The sequence below is a fragment of the Bos taurus genome, chromosome 10, assembly GCF_002263795.3.
Source record: "Bos taurus isolate L1 Dominette 01449 registration number 42190680 breed Hereford chromosome 10, ARS-UCD2.0, whole genome shotgun sequence".
Taxonomy (NCBI): domain Eukaryota; kingdom Metazoa; phylum Chordata; class Mammalia; order Artiodactyla; family Bovidae; genus Bos; species Bos taurus.
In genome coordinates this window covers 54,044,020-54,060,488 of record NC_037337.1, presented here as the reverse complement: position 1 = coordinate 54,060,488, position 16,469 = coordinate 54,044,020, and the positions used below count along the sequence as shown (strand labels likewise).

The 16,469-nt window shown below is 35.1% G+C and overlaps 1 protein-coding gene across 9 annotated transcripts in view; it reads left to right on the top strand.

The window, feature by feature from the left end:
- Positions 1–16,469, top strand: part of TEX9 (testis expressed 9) — a 120,781-nt gene that overhangs the window by 38,638 nt on the left and 65,674 nt on the right. For 5 of the 9 annotated variants that reach the window (XM_005211668.4, XM_024997533.2, XM_059890392.1 and 2 more), the window contains 5 exons: positions 3,760–3,805; positions 4,539–4,615; positions 7,298–7,476; positions 10,142–10,224; positions 11,163–11,336. In XM_005211668.4, the coding sequence (XP_005211725.2) occupies positions 3,760–3,805; positions 4,539–4,615; positions 7,298–7,476; positions 10,142–10,224; positions 11,163–11,336 (559 nt within the window). 9 annotated transcript variants of the gene reach the window in all.

The window sequence follows — 16,469 nt, the reverse complement described above, 5'->3', positions numbered from 1 at the left end:
GTTATGAGTGTGGTAATGGCACATGTAACTGACTGGAATCAAATGGGTAAGAAACTTTTGAAAGCGTTATCAGCAAAAGAACATTAAGAATGGTGGACTAAACCTGCTTGTGATTCTTTAAATCTTAGAATAGTTGTGAGATCTCCCAGTCTTCTAAGATGAAGAAGCAGACATTGAGAGTTGCACAGAGAGACTTTAATGTTTAAACACCTTAAAGGCCTTAGAAACAGCAAAGCAATATTACTTAAGTGGCAGTATATTTGGCTCATATTTGAAATATTGAGACCTTATTCATTTAGTCAAGAATAATTATTGCATACAGTCCAGCAGTTCCCCTCTAGCTATATACCCAAGAAAAATGAAGACATGTATCCAAGAAAAAACGTGCATGCAAACATATATAGCCATTTTATTCATAATTGCCCAAACTGGGAACAACTCAAACATCGATCAAAGTGGTGAATGGATAAAAAAATTATGGTATATCCATGTAATTGAGTCTTTCTTTGCAATTAAAGGCAATGAACTGCTGATAACAGCAACAACATGGATGCTGAGTAAAAGAAGATAGACTGAAAAATGTATATACTGTATGATTTCATTTATTTGACATTCTGAAAAAGGTAAAAATATAGGGACAGAAATTGAATTAGTGGTTATGTGGGACTTGGGAAAGGAATTAACTACAGCAGGGCACAAGGGAACTTTTTGGGATGATGGAAATGTTCTTTATCTTGGTTGTGGTGATGGTTACATGACATATAATTTTGTAAAATTTATAGAAATGTACACCTAAAGAGGTATATTTTACCATGTATGAATTTTATTTCAGTAAGCCTGAAAAAAAAATAATGAACACTATTGGAAGGAAAGTTATGACCAACCTAGATAGCATATTCAAAAGCAGAGACATTACTTTGCCAACAAAGGTCGTCTAGTCAAGGCTATGGTTTTTCCTGTGGTCATGTATGGATGTGAGAGTTGGACTGTGAAGAAGGCTGAGTGCCAAAGAATTGATGCTGTGGTGTTGGAGACGACTCTTGAGAGTCCCTTGGACTGCAAGGAGATCCAACCAGTCCATTCTGGAGATCAGCCCTGGGATTTCTTTGGAAGGAATGATACTAAAGCTGAAACTCCAGTACTTTGGCCACCTCATGCGAAGAGTCGATTCATTGGAAAACACCCTGATGCTGGGAGGGATTGGGGGCAGGAGGAGAAGGGGACGACAGAGGATGAGATGGCTGGATGGCATCACTGACTCAATGGACATGAGTCTCAATGAACACCAGGAGTTGGTGTTGGACAGGGAGGCCTGGTGTGCTGCGATTCATGGGGTCGCAAAGAGTCAGACACGACTGAGTGACTGATCTGATCTGATCTGATCTGATTAGTGCCAAAAATAAATTAGGTCATAACAAATTTTGAACAATTAATGTATTGGTGGTACACTGGGGTGAATAAACAGACTAGGTTCTGCTCCCAAGGAGTTAATGCCTAATGTATTAAAAGAACATATTTTTAATATGTTTTGAAATTAAAATTTTTTTCCATAAAGATATCTTTATATCATCATTTGATATATACATTGTGTGTGTATATATATAATATATAACATGAAACTACATATCCATATTGTATATAATGCTTTCTGATATTTTATGGAACATAGTGTTTAATAGTTACCAAAATTCCAAAATTCAGTTACCATTAATTACACTTTTTATCCAGTAAATAAAAAAGATTGAAATAATGTTAACAACTGCTAATCCCTGGTTTCTGTTGAAACAAGTGAGAGACTGATTTTACAAGCATGAAAATAAATCTGTTGTTTTTCTTTCACTAAATTTTCCTTAAGTGCAAAGTGGTGATAACACCTCTGCTTACCTAGATCAGGTGGCCATTTTTTTTTAATGCTAGTATTTGAACAGATGGCTTTTGCCATGTCAAACATGGCACTTGATGGTTGGAAATTAAAGATGGGAGGTAATTCTGTGAAGCGACAATCTGTTTCAGCTTGGAACAGTGATAATTGAATTAAATTATTGTAGTCAGACTATTTATTGTAATAGGTCTTCAACATCCAGGGTTACTTCCCCTGTGTGAATATGGTAGGTAAACCAGATCTCAGTTTCCTGATAGTATAGCATGCCTGTCCTTCAGTCTGCTGGAAGCAGGGTTTACCACACAAGTTATTTTAATCCCATTACACACAAATCTTCAAGAAGTTTACCAAAAATAATCTGAATACTGTGGAAATTATCTTTCATGAAATACACTAACAAAGTAGTAGCACTCTGCTAAACCTGAGGGAGACAGATAACTGTTAAATGTCTTTGGTCCTTATGAATATGTATATGGTAGGTGGGCAGGGGGAGATGGAAGATGTAGAAAAATGTAAGGAAATGGCAAATACTGATTTAAAATAAGAATGATTTAAAGAGATCACTTAATCTTGTATAAAATTTGAAAACAGACTTCCCTGGTGGTCCAATGGCTAAGACTGCATGTTCCCAATGCAGGGGGTCAGGCTTGAATCCCTGGTGGAGGAATTAGATCCCTAATGCCCTGCATGCCACACCTAAGACCCGGCACAGCCAAATAAATAAAGTTTGGAAGCATTTTCATGTCATATATGAGAATGAGTCTTTGGTCTCTAATTTTAAGATATTTGAAGGCCTTTTCCCCCCCTTTATAGAGCAGTTTCTAGTTCTTTAAGAGGCTGTATTTAATATCTATCTTAAGTATATCTTTGTGTTTAGCATTGAACAAAAAGTATAGCTATTAGGTGACTGTAGGTGGCATCCGATAGAAAGTAATTTTGTTTGTATGTTCTCTACTTTGGTTAGGAGTCCTCAGAATATACAGAGGGCTTTTGTTTTTTTTTAATAGCAATGATAGGTACTGAAGTGGTTGGGTTTTAGAAATATTAATACATGTGTTGGGGATGATCTGGAAAATCGGTCATGGGTAGGCAGATTTTTTCTATAAAGAGCCAGATAGTAAATATTTTTAGGTTTGTGGGCTATACAGTCTTTGTCACAGCTACAGATTGGCTGTTGTAGTGCGAAAGCAGCTGTGGACAGTGTGTACGTAAATGGATGTGGGTGATTAAACCTTGGGCTGTAGTTTGCAGACTCCCATAAACATTATGTGTTTTAAGCTACAAACATATTCCCCAAACTGCATAAAAAATGTATTTTAGATATATTTATTTATACATTTAACAAATATTTATTTAGTGCCAATTTAAGAGCTTATGTGCCAGGTACTATGCCAAGGACTAGACGTAGAGCAGTCAACTCAGGCAGAAGTATTGCTACCCTCGTGGAGTTCATGATATAGTGAGGAAGAACACACTGATCAAGTTTTTACGTTTTTAAATGTGTGAGACAAACAATAACACTGAGTGACTTCACAATGTAAAGCCGTGTGGTGAATCATTTTGTAAAATAGATGATTCCCGTGTGAAGCCAGTATCCCTCATTGTGATTTCAATTCATTAAAATTTGTGCTACATTTTCCTACAAAAAAATTGGCACTTTAGTGTTTCTTCCCAAAGATGAATTATTTGACCAAAGCACTTTTCTTGTTTGTGACACTCACTCAAAGTAAGTTAACATGTGTATAATTAGAATTATAGCAAAGTCTACTTGATAGTTTTATATATTTTCCTTTCAGATATAATTGCTGTTGAATTTTATTCTGTCTCAGTTTAGTACCGTCTACTATTAATATATGATGTTTATTTTTTATCTGTAGACGTCCATTATCTGAAGGGACAGTTCATTTACATTCAGAAACTAAGGTATGAATTTAAACTTTTTGGAAATGTGATTACATTCTGTAGAATATAGGTTGGCTTTTAGTATTTTTCTTAGACAAAACCGTATGATTCTATAGAAATAGAATATTAGCCTTGTTATTTAAAAGATATGTGTTTATGAAATATTGCTCGTAAAATAAATTGAATCCTTTTTTGTCTCATAGTTTCACTGAACAGTTTGAAGATACATTAATTTTTAGTTTTCTCTCTGAAGCCCAAATTTATTAGATGGAAGATCTGAAAAAGAAAAGAATTTATATACAATGAAGGCAATTTGGGAGGTTTATTTGTTTGTTTAAATATTTACTGTGTGTAGAGATCACTATTCCAGGTGCTAGGCATACTGGGATGTACAGATTCCACCCATGGGGATCTTTGACCCAGGGAATAGTATACGTGGAGACGTGTCCGAACAAGAATTGATGAGAAGTAAATTCTGTAAATCAGAACATCCAGTTGAACATTCTGCTAACTAGCTGAATATCTTCAAATCTTTGGGACTCATTTTCTTATCTTTAAATCTCTTGGTCCTAGTAATAACTAGGTCTTTTCTAGCTATACAATTCTGGATTCCTTAAAATACAGTTTTATTAATTATGTGAAAATAGGAATTCTATGTAGCAAACTAGTGATTCTGTGTATTATGTAATTGCCTTCCTAGGCAACTGATTAGAATGTAATTAATTAATCAGTCATTTAAATTCTTATCCTTTAGCCAAAGACCAAAAATGTTGATCCCATAAACAAAGTTCAAAACAAACTATACTCTGCAAGTAAAGGAAGGAAATCAAGGTATAGTACAGTTTTTTAAATTATTACTTTCTTTTTTTAGTTTCATAATTTACAGTATCATTGTTCTTAACTAGTAAGTTTTGTTTCTTTGGATCTTTTTATATCCCAAAAGATACAAAATTACACTCTACATTTTTCTCCACAGTTAGTAATTTAAAGCATCTTCTAATCAGAAATATTTGATTAGATAAGCAAAAATGCCACATTTCAAAATTTTTAACTGTTATTTTTAGCTAGTTATTTTCTTAGATCAGAAACTAGAACCTAGATGCTCTTTCTGCCTAGTTCTCTCAAATAGACTGAATAGTCTTATACTTTTTGAACACCATGCATTATTGTGTATATTGAGATATAGAATGATTTTGGCATGCTCTCAATAAAACTACAGTATAGTTGTAATTTACATTCTATTGTTTTGGGTGAAAAAACTTTCAAGACTATTTTTAGTACTTTAAGCACTAAAAGGAGACCCAAGAGATTCTTCAGAATAGTAGACCTTCTTGAAAAGGAGTCTCACACCTGCAGTGGATTGTACCAACCAGCTTCTAATTCACAGTAAATTATTAAATTTACATGTCTATTGCTTATTCAAACTGATAACTGCATTATAATTCTGGAAAATCTTTGTTAATCCTTGTGTATTTTTGTCGTTGTTCAGTTGCCAAGTTGTGTCTGACTGCGACCCCATGAACTGCAGCTTGCCAGGCTTCCCTGTCATTCACTGTCTCCCAGAATTTGCTCAAGCTCATGTCCATTGAGTCAGTGATGCCATTCAACCATCTTATCCTCTGAGGCCTCTTCTTCTCTTGCCCTCAATCTTCCTAACATTAGGGTCCTTTCCAGTGAGTTGACTCTTTACATCAGGTGGCGAAGTATTGGAGCTTCAGCTTCAGCATCAGTCATTCCAGTGAATATTCAGGGTTGATTTAGGATTGACTGGTTTGATCTCCTTGCTGTCCAAGGGACTCATGAAGAGTCTTCTCCAGCACCACAGTTTGAAAGCATCAATTCTTTGGTGCTCACTCAGCCTTCTTTATGCTTCAACTCTCACATCCATACATGACTACTAGAAAAAACATAGCTTTGACTAATGTCTCTGCTTTTTAATATGGTGTCTAGGTATGTCATAGCTTTTCTTTCAAGGAGCAAGCATCTTTTCATTTCATGGCTGCCATCACTGTCCGCAGGGATTTTGGAGCCCAGTAAAATGAAATCTGATACTGTTTCCACTTTTTCCTCATCTATTTGCCATGAAGTGATTGGACCTGATGCCATGATCTTAGTTTTTTGAATGTTGAGTTTTAAGCCAGCTTTTTCACTCTCTTCTTTCACCTTCACCAAGAAAAGCCAAGTAAAGTTTTTGTTTTTTGAATATAAGAGACCAGAAACACAGGGTGAAAGGATAAGGAAGAAAAAAATCTAAAATGGGTAGAAGAAAAGAGAACATATGCTGAATACATAAGTACATACATAACTGGAAAGGGTTATCTTATTTTCAGACTTCAAGTTTACATTTTAAATAAAAGGTTCTTTTCCCAAAAGAATTGTAAAGCCTTTGCTTATGTGTTAAAAGTGAGTTAGGCTTTAAAGTTAAAAGTAAGGCTTTCAGAAACAGACTGAATGAGTTAGTCTTGGCCCATTCCTCAATGCCTTTGATAGTGACTTTTATTTCATATTTCTCCCCTTAAAATCAAAACACAACTTTTTGGTAGATTTTGATCCTGCTTATAATGTTTCTTTAGGTGGAAAAATATGTGGAGTTTGAGCTAAGAAGTCTTTACTCTGCAATTGTTTCTCAAGATGTATTGTTCTTCAGTGTTTGCAGACTTATGGCTAGAGTGATATCAAATTGTACAGTTCTTTTCCAGCAGCAGGTAAAATTAAAAGCCATAGTCTGTATTTGACCTGGGAGGCCAAGTTCAGTACTCTTAGTTTTGGTGTTCGGTTGAGAGTGCTGACCTAAAACACATAATTTTTTAGCAAAAAATGGGTTTGTTTGGAATCAGGAGAGAACTGCACTTTGGGATCTGTCACCATGGTGAGCCACATGCAAGTCCCTGCACAGCAAGGCGAGGGTAACTCTTTCTTAGGGGGAAAAGGAAGCTGGGAAGGCTGTAGGGAACAAAGGCTTTTCATCAGCGGAGCTGTAGCTGGAAAGGAAGAGGAGTCTTTCTTTACACTCTTGGGCTTTGCTGTTGTCGCATGGTGTGAAAGTGGCCCCTCCTGGTCTCCTGACTGTGTGTGTGTGTGTGTTTTTTTTTTTTTTATGATTTTAGTCTTCTCTTTATTTATGTATTTTTGATGTAAACTTATTTATTTTAATTGGTGGCTAATTTACTTTACAATCTTGTATTGGTTTTGCCATAGTGTTTAATTGAGGTTTCTGTTTATTTTTTTTACATTGTCAATGTCTAGAGTAACTGGCATCATAAAGCCTTCTCCAGCTCTGTGATTGTCATAAAGATTAAAAGTCTACTAAATCTCTTGTAGTATAGTCCTTGAAAGTATCAATTGTAGATATCATGATAAACTTAAAATTTATAATAATAATTTTGATCTGCTTTTTAATTTGAATAAAGGTCATATCTGGGAATCATATCTACTTTTTATATTTTATATATATATATATATATATATACACACACACACACACACACATATATATTTCTTTTTTTTTTTTAGTGTAAAATTGAAATACTCTCATGTGCAGACTGCCAGTGATGTTGCCATTCCAGAGGATTTCTCAGACTTTTCTCTTGCAAAAACAATTAGCAAGATTGAAGGGCAACTAGAGGAAGAAGGCTTACCTGATTTTATAAATGATGATATTTTTTCTGGTGTTAGTGAAGACATTGGAACAGGTAGGTTTTTTGTTTATTTATTCTTCTATCACAATTGCTTAAAAAAGCAACACTGAGAACAATTTTTCTTGTATTTAGAAAATGTATTGTGATGTTTTGCATTTGTTTGATAGATGAAATAAAATTGCTTTTAAGTTAGTAATTGTTAAAAATGGATGATGGGTAAGCAGAGTTTCACTGAACCAGTCTCACTACTTTTATATATGTTTGATATTTCTATTATAAAAAGTAAAACTAAAAAGAACTATCTAGGATTAGTTTCATTGACCCATTTTCAACTAAAGTTAAATAAATGCCCCATAGCTTATTATTAAAACATTGAAATAATTTTTTAAAAATGTCTCTTTGAATTCCTTTCATTTGATGTTACTGAATTCTCTTTATTGTGTATTAGATTAACATGTGTTAAAGGATAAATGAATTATTGATTAGCATCAAGTAAAATAATGAATTTTCTAATGAATATTATTTTTTTATGCTTTTATTTATTTTTTTTGTTTTGTTTTTAAATTTTATTTAATTTTTAAACTTTACATAATTGTATTAGTTTTGCCAAATATCAAAATGAATCCACCACAGGTATACATGTGTTCCCCATCCTGAACCCTCCTCCCTCCTCCCTCCCCATACCATCCCTCTGGGTCATCCCAGTGCACTAGCCCTGATACTGATTTCTTTCTTACAAACTCATTCTCTGCATACCACTAGAAAAATACTTAGTCTGAGTCATCAAAAACATTATGTTAGTTACCGGTAGTGCCTCTAAAATTGTTGAATTTATGACGTGCCACCTATTCTATTTACATAAAAAACAATACAGTTGAGTTTATATGAACATAGTTAATGTTGAACTATAATTAACTGGGTTCAGGGATACTGCTTAGTCCCTCTATAATAGCAATGTCTTCACTTGAAAATTTAGCAGTTTGTATTAATATTAGATGATCATGAAGTTTATGTTTAATATTCTGATTCTGTGAAAATCTTATTGATTTACATGTGTAATGATTATTATCCTGCTGCTGCTAATTAGTCATAAATGAGGAATAATTCATTTATGCATTTGTTACGTTTACTAACCTATCCAAGCTTTCTGAGGCTAATCATTAAGAATGAAGGCAAGTGAAAGAAAAAATTACCTTCATGCCTCAAGATGCCTTCAAGGACTAAGTGGTCAGATATTGGCTGTTACTCAGTTAATAGTCACTCATGGCCTTGTTAGAGAGTTCCTCCGCCCAGGTATAAGAACTGGCACAGACTACCTTAAATTGCTGCTTTGTTTCTTATTGCTTAATGACCTCTCTGCCACTTTTGCATCCTTCTCTGTTCACAGTCTTTGACCAAGGTGTCTCCCCTTTTAGGGAGTTCTTGCCTATTCCACATGATTACCTAGAATGGCTGGGTTATGTGTGGAAGGAAGCAATAAAAAAGTAGTTTAGTAGCACAAAACTTTGTAAGACTCCTTTGTAAGTTTAAAGTTGTGTAAGTGTACAAAATGTAATTAAGTATACAAAGCACTGCTTTGTAAGACTAAAATTGGAGTGCGATGAGAGGGAGGTTAATGCTGTGTACCTCCAGAGACAGAGCACTCAGCTCCTTGATGATACTACTGAAGTTAGAGTTGGGGAGAGAAGAGATGGATTGTTTCCCTTCTGTCCTCTGCTAACCTGGAGGCTAGAAGAGAGTCAAGGCTGGAGAAATCTAGGTGTGGCTAGAGCCAACCATAGTTCATCAGTTCCAAGTAATGCTGGGGACAGTTTATAACAAGAGCTTTGAAGCAGGAAGTATGTGTGGAGACGTGTGTGCTCTGTGGGGTTTGTCCTAATGATCTTTCAGAGACTGAATATTAAGATTGTTTACTTAAGATAAGCTTCATGAAGGCAAAGCTTGTCTTAACAATATCCGTATTATGCCTGAAATGTAGTAGAGACTTAATGTATATCTTTTAAATTAATGACTGGATGAATTATGAGTGAGTTCCAAGTTCAGTTTTCACTTTATGTACTTTTATACGCCTAAAAACTGCAAAGGTTTACTGATGTTATTGAATAAAGAACTTTTGCTAGCAATGAAATACTAAAAGTAGATCTTAATTAGGGGTTTGTGGGGAAAAAAGCTTCAGCAGTAAGGTATTTGTGTATTTTTCTGCTTCTCAGACACATACACTACATGTTAACTTAGGTGAAATTGGGATGTGTGTTGTAGTCAGTGGCATTTGATGATTGCAGTAGTTGGGACTGAAGTTGAGTTTTGCTAGAGAGGATTTGTGTTTGTTTCTGCCAAACACTTTGGGAGCATTATTGACCTGAAACCACTTTAAATTCTGCTTGAGGTGTTTTGAATGACATAGGTAAGTATGAATTCAGTCTGTAAACTACTGGCTTTTAGTTCCGATTCTCAGGAAAGATTTTTGATTTTCCCCCCTTTCTTTCTTTACTCTTTTTATATTGAGATATATATAGTTCCTTTTATACCTGGGTAGATTTTTCATTTGCCTCCACATTAGGGATTGTGTCTTTAGTGTTTTCTTCAGTGTTTCCTAAAAGGGATCTCCTATTAGACTCTTCATCTTGAGCACTTTTTTCCTTCATAAAATAATAGTCTGTTTTACAATTGATGGCATCTTAGATTCAATGAAAGACAATATATATTATTATTGATGCAGAAGCACAGATTAGATTTCTGAAGGCCAAACTCCGTGTTATGCAGGAAGAATTGGATAATGTTGTCTGTGAACGCAATAAAACGGTAAGTTTTTAAAACCTTTCAGAATAAATGCTCTTATAGTCAAAGACATTTTAGGAGCAGTTTTCAATTTTATTTTAAAAATAGCTTCACTGAGGTATAATTCACAGTTAACTTTTACATTCAATAATTGTGTATAAATACTGAACTTTGTTCTGAGATGTTGAATTTCCAGAGCTGAAGAGTTTTATGTTAGCAATTAGAATGCTGTATATTAGACTGAGATGTGTAAGCTAATAATATTAAACAGAAATAAAATATCTGACTTCCATTTTTGAGGCAGAAAATGGAATGTAATTTATTTTTCTTTAAGAAATGAGTATAAATATCTCATCAAAGATCATATAATGGAATATTACTCAGCCATAAAAAGGAACACATTTGAGTCAGTCCTAATGAAATGGATCAACTTGGAGCTTACTATACAGAGTGAAGTAAGTCAGAAAGAGAAAAACAAATATTGTATATTAATGCACTAGAAAGATAATATGGATGAACCTGTCTGCAAGGCAGCAGTGGAGATGCAGACATAGAGAACAGACTTGTGGACACAGTGTGGGAAGGGGAGGGAGCAGACGAATTGAAAGAGTAACACTGAACATATACATTACCACATGTAAAATAGATAGCCAGTTTGTTGTATGATGCGGGGAGCTCAAACCCAGACGCTCTGTTGTGACAACCAAGAGGTCTGGGATGGGATGGGAGGAGAGAAGGAGTTTCAAGAGAGAGGGAAGCAATTGCTGATTCATGTTGATGTGTAGCAGAAACTAACACATTGTAAAGCAGTTTTTCTCCAATTAAAAATAAATTACTTCTTTTAAAATAAAAAGATCATATGAAGCTACTTTCTGTTTTCAGTTTTATGATTTTTACTTTTGCGTTTTGATACCAAATCTTGTGTGTTTCTTCATATAATCTATAATTTCATGACTGTATAGGAGGATGAAGTTCAGGATTTAAAGTCTCAACTGAAAAATTTTGAAGAAGATTGTGTGAGACAGCAGCGGACAATTAATTTGCAACAATCTCAAACAGAAAAGTTTAAAACTCTTTTTGAAGAAGCAAACAAAAAATGTGATGGATTACAGCAACAGTTGTCTTCAGTGGAAAGGGTAATAATTTTTCTATTTTTTCCTAACCTAATGCCAAAGATGCACAAAAACACAAAAGTCACATGTTTGCTTAGACACCACTTTTCATGGTACAGTTATTTTGTTAGTGTTTCCTAAAACCTCTTCCCCTGTTATTAGAACAGTATTTTTTAGTGGCATTACTGAAATATAATTCACATACAATACGTGTTACCCTTTAAAGTATACAATTCGGTGGCTTTCAGAGTATTCACAGAGTCGTGCAACTGTCACCACTGTCAAGTTTGGAACGTTTTCATCACCTGGAAAGGCACCCTGTACCCTTTAGCCACAGTACCTCAACCTACTTCACCCCGTCCCCTCAAGCTCTAGGCGGCTTCTCACTTATTTTCTGTCTTGATAGATTTGCCTATTCTGGACATTTCTGGACAGGTAGACTCATACAGTATGTGATACTTCAAAACCAACATTTTTGCTTAATGTTTTTTTCATCTACATTGTAGCATATGTTAGGACTCCATTGCTTTTTATAGAGTAATATTCCTTGTTATAGAGTATATGAATATAATACATTTTATTTATCTGTTTATCAGTTTATGGACATTTGAGTTATTTCTGTTTTGGAACTGTTTTGGATAATGCTGTACTATGAACATGCATATACAAGTGTTTGTGTGGATATATGTTTTTGTTTTTCTTTTGTTTTTCTTGCCTAGGAGTGGAATCACTGGATTTATGTTTTATTTGTTTGTTTTTTATTTTATTTATCTATGACTATGCTGTATCTTCATTGCTGCGTGCAGGCTTTCTCTAGTTGGAGCGGGCGGGGGCTACTCTTCCTTGTGGTGCGCAGGCTTCTTGTTTAGGTGGTTTCTCTTGTTGCGGAACACAGGCCCTAGGCCCATGGGCTTCAGTAGTTGTGGCATGCAGTCCTTTGGGCTCTAGAGAATAGGCTCAGTAGTTGTGGCTCACAGGCCTAGCTTCTCCACAGCGTGTGGGATTCTCTCGGTCCAGGGATTGAACCTGCGTGCCCTGCATTGGCAGGTGGATTCCTAACCACCGGACCACCAGGGAGGTCCCAACCTTATGTTTAGCCTTTTGAGGAACTTCAGATTGTTTTCCGAATCACCTATACCATTTTTACATTTCTAACAGCAGTGTATAAGGGTTCCAGTTTCACCACATCCTATGAGTACATGTTAGATTGGCAGTACCAATCCCCTGTGCATGCTGAGGGATGACTGTATACCATTCTGTGAGTTTTGACAAGGGCATCATCATATAACCATTGCCACAACTGAGTTGTAGAAGACTTTCATCATCCCCAAAAATTTCTCTGTGAATTTAGTCCTCTCCCTACTCCCGGTCTTAGGTAACCACTCTTCTGTTTTTGATTCTTATATTTTGGCCTTTTCTAGAATGTCATATAAATAGAAATACATAGTAACTTCTTAGAGTCTGATTTAACTTAGCATAATGCATTTCTGATTCATCCATGTTATAATCTGTTCTTTTTTATTATTGATTGTAACACAGAATGAATATACCACATTTTGTTTGTCTATTCATCTGGGAAGAAAAATTACTTATAGTATCTTGTAGTCTAAGCCTGTGCTTTTGAAAATGATAGCCACTCGTGAGGCTAGTCCAAATTGTGTCATGCTGTGAGTGTAAATCAGCATCTAATTTTGAAGATGAAATACAAAGAAAGATGTAAAATCTCATTAATATTTTAATATTGGTTACATGTTGAAATGGTAATATTTTGGGTATACTGGGATAAGTGAAATATAGTAATAAAATTAATTTTACTTATTTCTTCTTAAGGTGGCTATTAGAAAATCTAAAATTACATACGTAGTTTGTACTATATTTCTGTTGCTTTAAGAAATAAAGCCAAGTGGTCTAAGAAAGAACAAACTATTATATCTGGGAAACAACTGTTTGTCAGTTTACGATTTGTCATCAGGCATCCAAGCTGTGATCATGTCACTGCTCAAGTAGATGTAACTTGCCTAAATCTTTGATTCTTTTCTTGTTCTTGGCCCTCATACCCAATCCTATGCTTTCTTGATTCTGAATGTTTTTCACTCATCTCTTGTTTTTATTTCCTATTGCTACTTCTTGGTTCAAGCTATTATATCTTATTTCTGAATCCTCTTCACTGGGGTTCTTTCTCTTTTCCATGGTATCCTGTACTCTGTCAAAAGATTAATATTCTCAAAGTACCACATTGATTATAACTCTACTTTTATGTAGGCAGGAAAGGAATTGATATTTTTGAGTGCTGTCTGTCAGGTAAAACACACTGGGAAACTGAATCTGAGAGGTCAGGCAGAATGCCTGTGGTCAAACAGGATTGGCAGAGCAGGATTCAAAGTGTGTTTATTTGACTCTGCAAATCATGTAGACTCTTTCTCCAACCCCCTAATAAATGGACTTAAACACATAGCTGTTCTAAAATTTCATTGTTGTTTAGGGTTAAGTATTTGAAAATTTTATTTCATGGTGAATGTATAAAGGCATTATGATACATTGGCTAGCTGAAGATTTTATGAAGACTTGCATTGACTCTGAACTCCCCAGCTTTAATTCCTATCTGCCTATTGGCCAAACAGACAAAACATAGTTTTCCTGGGTTATGTGGTACTCAAGATTGAATCTTTCTTTGTTAATTCTATTCATTTTTTCTCTATCTCAAAATAAGTCTTAGTGTACAGTTCAGAGAAATACAAACAGAGCTTAAGTAGCTGCTTCTATAAACCTGGAAAAATCAACTATTAAAACATTGTTATACATGTTAACTTATTTTAGCTGTTGATTCTAACAGATGGAGTCATTCTTAAAATATAAAATCAGAAATCATTTTACCCCATCTTTGGATTTTGTTTTTTTATTAATGATATGTTTACAAACCAACTCTATTGAGGAATAACTTAAACACAATATACTTGATTTAATTGTACAATTCATTGAGTTTTGACAAGTTAATATATCCTTGTAACCACCACCATGATTAAGATAAAATTTCTGTCACTCCCCCAAGTTTCCCTTGTCTCTTCCCTATAAGTCCCCAGTCTCTCTAATCATGACCCCAAGCAGCCACTGATTTGCTTTCTTTTGCTGCAGGTTCATTTTCCTTGTTATAAAATTTCATATAGATGGAAACCTAAGTATGTACTTTTTTGCATCTGTTTTCTTCAGCATAATGTTGAGATTCATCAGTGTTGTTGCTTGCTTTATGGTTCATTTTCATGTATTGCTGAGTGGTATTCATTTATGGATTTACCACATTTCATCTGTTCACCAATTGATGGGAATTTGAGTTGTTTTCAGCTTTAGGCTATGAGAAGTAAAGCCACTATGAATTTACACGTACAAGTGCTTTGTGTAGATACATGTTTTTGTGTAAACATATTCAGTATCATTCATCATGTTGATGAAGTGCCTAGGAGTAGAACTCCTGAGTTTATGGAAAACGCATGTTTAACTTTTTAAGAAGCTGTCAAACTGTGTTCTAAAGTGATTATACCATTTTTCATTCCAAGTAGCATTGTATGAGAGTTCTAGTTACTCTGTATTCTTACTAACACTTGGTATTATCAGTCATTTTTAATATTAGCCACTCTGGAGGATCAGACTCTGATGCTGGGAGGGATTGGGGGCAGGAGGAGAAGGGGATGACAGAGGATGAGATGGCTGGATGGCATTACTGACTCGATGGATGTGAGTCTGGGCGAACTCCGGGAGTTGGTGGTGGACAGGGAGGCCTGGCGTGCTGCGATTCATGGGGTCGCAAAGAGTTGGACACGACTGAGCGACTGAACTGAGCTGAACTGAGAGGACCAGAAGTAGTATCTCAATGTAGTTTCATTTGTATTTCCTTGATAACTTGATCGTGAGTATCTTTTCATAGGCTTATTAGCTGTTCATATTATCTTCTCTTCTTATGTATATGTTCAATTTTTTTGCCCAAATTAGAAACATTGGGTTGTATTAAGAGTCCTTAGTGTTTTCTTATATAATTTTTTTGCTAGAAAGAAGGTACTGTGAATAGTTTTTCTCAGTTTGAGTTGACGTTAAATTTTTTAAGTATCTTTCAGAAGGTAGCAGTTTAAAACTTTGATGAATTCTAATACATTTTTTGTGCTCTTTTTCATCCTATTTGAGAAATCTTTGCCCATAAATTTAATTATTGTATGTAAGTCTATTTGGATTTTCCATTATTTTGGAATCAGTTTTGGTAATTTGTGTTTTTAAGAAAGTTTTACAGTGCTGAGTAGTTAAACTCATTGGTATAGATGTGTCCATACGTACATACTCAGTCACTCAGTTGTGTCCAACTCTTTGTGACCCCGTGGCCTATAGCATGCCAGGTTCCTCTTTCCTTGGAGTTTTCCAGGCAAGAATACTGGAGTAGGTTGCCACTTCTATGGGATCTTCCCAACCTAGGGATTGAACCTGTGTCTCTTGTGTCTCCTGCATTGGCAGTCAGATTCTTTACCACTGTGCCGCCTGGGAAGCCCCATCATTTATTATATTTTTACTTATATTTTTAATCTCTGTGATTATGACTTCTGTTTCATTCTTGACACTAATAATTTGTCTCTTCTATGTTTTATTCTTAATTAGTCTAGCTACATACTTATCAAATTCACTGACTTTTTCAATGAATCAGTATTTGACTTTTGTTCATTTTTCTGTACTATTTGTCAGTTTTCCACTATATTGCTTTCTAATGTTACCTTTGCCTTCTCTGGTGGCTCATTGGTAAAGAATCCGTCTGCCAATGCAGGAGACATGAGTTCAGTCCCTGGGTCAGGAAGATCCCCTGGAGAAGGAAATGGCAACCCACTCCAGTGTTCTTGCCAGAGAAATCCCATGGACAGAGGAGCCTGGAGTCCTATAGTCCATGGGGTCACAAAAGAGTCAGACACGACTTAGTAACTAAACAACAACAAACTTTACCATTTCCTTCATTCTTATTTGGGCTTAATTTGTTCTTATTTTTCAGGATTCTTAAGGCAAAAGCTTACATAATTGATTTTTTACTTTTGTCACATAAGAATTTAAAGCTGTAAATTTTCTAAGTGCTGCTTTATCTGTGTCCACAAATTTTGATGCTTTTTATTAAGTTCAAAGTATTTTCTAATT